Here is a 5,070-nt window from a genome sequence, read left to right on the forward strand (position 1 = left end):
TGGGATTTCTAAACTGCTTGCAGCCATGTTGCCTGCCGAGGAGATAATCAGGGATGAGAGAGGAGCAATGGGGTGGTCCTGGTGGGATTGAATCCTTGGTTACAGCCAGATAGATGCCCTGATTCCTACAGTTCTTCCTTTAATCACTAGTTTATATCCTTCCCAGCCACTTGAAATCAATGCCTTTTCTGCTTAAGCTAACTTCAGTTGCTCTCAATGGTGAGACCCTATCATTACAGAGCTGATAATTTTTCTCCCTTAAAATGGCAATGTCTTCCTAAGGAGGGTGAGTACTGTTTACAGGGAATGAGGATCTTTTTCTGCAGAGCAGCAGCATGGGTTGTTAGGCTGACTCGGGCCTACATTAAGTTTGGAGGAGATGGAAACAGCTGGATTATTCCACCTAATAGAACTGAGGGTCCTGAGAGGTTCTCCAGGGGGTAAGTGTGGAGGAGGAGAGGAGGAAAGGAGGAAAGAGAAGCCAGCACGACTGCCTGAAGCCAGGGATTATTCTGGTAAAGGGGAAAGATAGAGTGTGTGGGGGCTTTCAAGGGCCAGGATGCTTTAAAGGACCAGGAGCTGAATGGTTATCTAAAGTCCTCACTTTGAAGTAGACCTTTTGGCCAACATCCCCTCCTTCAGTAAGCTTCCTACATTTGGCACTGCCTGGGAGAGCGTTTTGTGTAGAAGTCAAGAAGTCACCTTATAGGTGATTATGGGATTCTGAAGTGCTCTAGGGACAGTCTGGCCTTCTACCCTATGTGAGTTAGGGGAGGAAAATTGAGTCAATTGTACTTAGATCTCAGGGGGCAGGAGACTAAATCTGGTCTTTGGCTTACACATATTTTTTCCAATATTAAAACATACAAGTTCATTAAAGCAAAATTGGAAAGTGGAAAATACTTGTTCAGCTTAAATACACTTCCAGGCAACTTTGTGTCATGGGCCCTTCCTGTGGGTGGCTTTTGGGCATTAAGTCTGAGGACACAGGAGTCTGCTAGCATTACCTATCAACTGGGGGACCGTGGCAATAAGGCTCGCAAGGCTCAGTTCCCTCACTTGTAAAACAGGAATAAGAAATCAGTTTTTCAAACTACTTCTTCCCCAATCTTTTTCTGGTTTCACTGGTTCTAGGAGAAACCAAGGGTCAAGGTGGAAGGGGCAGCCTCCAAATTCTTCCAATAAAACCAGAGGTGCCCAGGGCCACAAAACAGCAGGTAGCAAAACCTAATTCCATCTTGGGAGAAATAAATGAGCCTGGTGTGGGTGGTCATTTTCTTTATTCTAAGTTGTCTGCCGATCCCCTACCATCCCGAGCTTATCTAGGCCCCAAGAATCCAGCACAGTAAGGTGATTTTCACTGGAGACTAAGGAGGATGATGGGGGAGAGAATAGGCTGAGGGGAAAGGGTCCGAGAGGAAAGGCTGCCAGAGAAGCGGTCATGCATGACTAGCGAGAAAAGGGGGAGGGGTGAGCACCTGGCCAGAAGAAAGTGGACCCAGAGGGGCAATCCCCTGGGGCTGGGAGGATCCAAGGGAGGAGGCAGCCAATGGGATGAGGTGGAGCAGTCAGCGGGCCAGATTCGACGGGACAGACTTACACGGCCAGCCCGGAGTGGAAAGAACAGTTTATGCTGTGCTTTATTAAAATGTGCATCATTCTTTATTTTAAAATGTGCATCATTGTCTCATGCTCGGCGCGCGCGACGTGCTCTGGAGCACTCAGGTGGCGCGGGCCCGGGGACTCCCGCCCATAGCCAGGTAGACGTCGATGGGCACGTGCAGCAGCGTCAGGCAGTGGCAGCCCGGGCAGCGTCGAAGCGGCCTGCGGAAAGCAGTGCGACAGGAGGCGCTGTTGGGGACTCATCCGCGTAGTGCACTTGGGGTCTCCGAGGTTCGGGCGTGGATGTGGGGCCCTTACCTGGGGGGGGGGCGTCTAGGGATGGAAAGTGGGACGGGGGACCACTTGGGAGAGCAGGAGGGGCCGCGGGGGAGGCGCCGGCTCACCTGACCGGGTTGTGCTCTGTAGCTACCGGCTCTGGGCTGTCCTGGGACTCGGGGGTGGCGGCAAGACCAGGGGAGTCTCCGGCCTCAATGGGGAATCTCCGACCCTGAGGGGGCTCCTGGGCACTCATGTCCAGGCCCCGGGTCACTCTGCGCGGGGAGGGGCGGTCAGGCCGTTCCGGGACCGCCGGGCGCTCCCTCCCCGCGCCCGCCCCCTGGGCCGTTCTCACCTGCTGGAGGCCGTGGCCAGTCCCAGGCTGGAAGCAGCTGCCTGAGCCCTGGCCGCGGGAGGACGCGCCGGTCCAGGCGGAGCCGGGCAGGTGTCTGCGGCGCGTGCGGACACCGGCGTCGAGTGGGAGGGCTGCATTGTGACCCGGGCCTCGGCGTGCTGACCTCACAGAACCCGTTCTTCCCGCCAGCGAACCCTCCCACCGCCCAACACCCAACACCCTCCGTGCACAGGAAGCCGGTGGGCTCCTGCCATGGCGCCTTGAGACTGGGTGGCGCAGACCCCCAGCAGCCCAATGGGGGCGCAGGCGGCTACAGCAACCAGTAGGGAGGTGGCATCCACGGAAAGGAGCCTGGCATTCTGGGCAGCGCGGGCAGCCCGGAGAGCCCCTCCACACAGGCTGGGCAGCAACTCACAGCCCAGCTCGGGGGTGGGGGCGCAGCAATGCTTAACTGGTGCTGGGTTTGGTGGGGGTGCTGGTGAGGGGCAGATGGGGGCACTATCCATTTTGGCCAAGGGTCATACAACATTTACATCACAATTGGGCTGGAGTTTAAAAATGTCTGGCCCTCTCCCTCCCCACCACCTGCGGCTGAATGTTCTAGTGCTGGGGGCTGCTGTGGATGAAGTCCTTGGGGAGAAAAGGACCGGGCCAAGGGCTATGGTGGAGTAGAGCTGCCTCACAGAGGCAGCATGAGCTGAGAGGGTGATAGGAAGGAGAAGCTAGACAGCATGGAGGATTTTCTGCTCTCCAATGGGTACCAGCTCGGCAAGACCATTGGGGAAGGGACCTACTCAAAAGTCAAAGAAGCATTTTCCAAAAAACACCAAAGAAAGGTGGCAATTAAAATTATAGACAAGATGGGAGGGCCAGAAGGTGAGCTGGGGCCCCTTTGGAGGAAGGGAGGGGTGAGGTCGTTGGGGGCTTCCTCCAGTCAGAAGGATCATTCCTGCTCTCCTTTAGTCTGAAACCAAGGAAAGCGAGAGAGATTGTGGCTCTGGATTAGGTCAGTGGGGAATAAAGGGATTCTGGGAGTCCAGGAACATCACACCCTCCAAAAGCCAAGATTAAAGTGGCAGGAGGTGAAGGGTGGTCAGAGGTAGAACCCAAGCCTATCAGGGGAACAGAGATTGGCAGAGAGGCTGTGATCAGGACTACAGAAGGAGCTGGTTTAGAGGGAAGGTAGAGATGGGGAAAAGACTAGGCTCATGGAAAGAACTGTGGGTCAGGAGACAAGGGTGAGAGGAGCTGGTTCATCTACAGCTGCTATGTAGGCAAATCAGGCCTCATAATATTGATTCAATGGCTTTGTCTAACAGTCCCTCAAGCACTTGGATATTCATGGTCTCACAGGCTGCTTACAGCAGTCCTTGAGGTTGGCAAGTAGTAGTTCCTTTGAAAAATATATTAACTACAAAAATAAGATGAATATTCTTTGCACTGTCCAAGCATCTAGAGATTTAAGAGTGTTAAAGGGAACTTTACATTATTAGAAGCCATGAGCCCCAGACATGGTGGGCAGGCAGAGGGGTTGGAAAGGAGACTGGAGGGAGGAGTTAGGCCCTTCCGGATTAATACCGTCTCTCTTTTCCCCTTGTTTCCTCAGAATTTATCCAGAGATTCCTGCCTCGGGAGCTCCAGATCGTTCGTACCCTGGACCACAAGAACATCATCCAGGTGTATGAGATGCTGGAGTCTGCCGATGGTAAAATCTACCTGGTGATGGAGCTGGCTGAGGGAGGGGATGTCTTTGACTGCGTGCTGAATGGGGGGCCACTGCCCGAGAGCCGAGCGAAGGCCCTCTTCCGTCAGATGGTTGAGGCCATCCGCTACTGCCATGGCTGTGGCGTGGCCCACCGGGATCTCAAGTGTGAGAACGCCTTGTTGCAGGGCTGCAACCTGAAGCTGACTGACTTTGGCTTCGCCAAGGTGTTGCCCAAGTCACGCCGGGAGCTGAGCCAGACCTTCTGCGGCAGCACAGCCTATGCCGCCCCCGAAGTGCTGCAGGGTATTCCCCACGACAGCAAGAAGGGTGACGTCTGGAGCATGGGCGTCGTCCTCTACGTCATGCTCTGTGCCAGCCTACCTTTTGATGACACAGACATTCCCAAGATGCTGTGGCAGCAGCAGAAAGGTGTGTCCTTCCCCACTCACCTGGGCATCTCGGCTGAATGCCAGGACTTGCTCAAGCAGCTCCTGGAACCGGACATGACCCTCCGGCCTTCAATCGAAGAAGTTAGTTGGCATCCATGGCTAGCAAGCACTTCATAAAAGCAATGGCAAGTCCTCCCCAATAAAGCAGGGGAGAAAGCAAACCCAAAAACCTGCTTCTAAAATGGTGATATGTATTTTACATTTTAAGTTTACTTATCCTAAAACAACTACACCCTCCCCAGCCCTACTTCTTTCCCTTTAAAGATCTTCATGGAACCAGAGGGCCTCATTCAGACTTCCCTTTTATTATGACTGACAAGTGATTTTCATATGGGTTATTCAACTAAAGTTAATTAAATTAGACCCCAGAATCATACACATACAGGGGGAGGAGAGAACAATGACCAAGAGCAACTGGAGCCACTGTTGCAACTTCCTTTCCAAATAAAAGCAGAAGCACTAGGAAAGCAGAATCAGCCTCCTGACTTCTAGTCTTGGTGAAAGCTTGTTGGGGGCCCTGTCCCTTCCTCATCCCAAAGGTCAAGCTGAGTCTGGGACGAGGAAAAGGGACTTCCCCCTTCCCCCAAACTCCCAGGTTCCAAGCAGGAAGTCACTCTGCACATTGGATGTGTCCTGCCCAGCTGCCATGGGGGACAAGAATAGACCCCCAGACACCTTCCAGC

The 5,070-nt window shown here is 53.7% G+C and overlaps 2 protein-coding genes across 2 annotated transcripts; one reads left to right on the plus strand and one right to left on the minus strand.

Moving 5' to 3' along the window:
* Positions 1 to 1,614: 1,614 nt before the first annotated feature.
* On the minus strand, positions 1,615 to 4,099 carry FAM229A (family with sequence similarity 229 member A). The gene is made up of 3 exons (XM_081146221.1): positions 2,234 to 4,099; positions 2,007 to 2,153; positions 1,615 to 1,824 (listed from the first exon to the last, which is right to left on the minus strand). Exons 1-3 carry the CDS (start codon positions 2,368 to 2,370, stop codon positions 1,722 to 1,724), a joined length of 387 nt encoding a protein of 128 aa, XP_081002347.1. The 5' UTR covers positions 2,371 to 4,099; the 3' UTR covers positions 1,615 to 1,721.
* On the plus strand, positions 2,944 to 4,504 carry TSSK3 (testis specific serine kinase 3; the record flags this gene model as incomplete). Its single annotated transcript, XM_081146222.1, has 2 exons — positions 2,944 to 3,109; positions 3,840 to 4,504. The coding sequence occupies exons 1-2, from the start codon at positions 2,965 to 2,967 to the stop codon at positions 4,502 to 4,504; spliced, it is 810 nt and encodes a 269-aa protein (XP_081002348.1). The 5' UTR covers positions 2,944 to 2,964.
* Positions 4,505 to 5,070: the final 566 nt, after the last annotated feature.

Source organism: Miniopterus schreibersii (assembly GCF_964146895.1).
Source record: "Miniopterus schreibersii genome assembly, chromosome: 8".
Classification (NCBI taxonomy): Eukaryota; Metazoa; Chordata; class Mammalia; order Chiroptera; family Miniopteridae; genus Miniopterus; species Miniopterus schreibersii.

Coding starts and splice junctions, on each gene's coding strand:
- FAM229A (XM_081146221.1), bottom strand. CDS start 2,370: ATGCAGCCCTCCCACTCGACGCCGGTGTCCGCACGCGCCGCAGACACC. Junction 2,154..2,233: donor CTGGCCACGGCCTCCAGCAG/GTGAGAACGGCC, acceptor CTCCCCGCGCAG/AGTGACCCGGGGCCTGGACA. Junction 1,825..2,006: donor ACAGAGCACAACCCGGTCAG/GTGAGCCGGCGC, acceptor TGCTTTCCGCAG/GCCGCTTCGACGCTGCCCGG.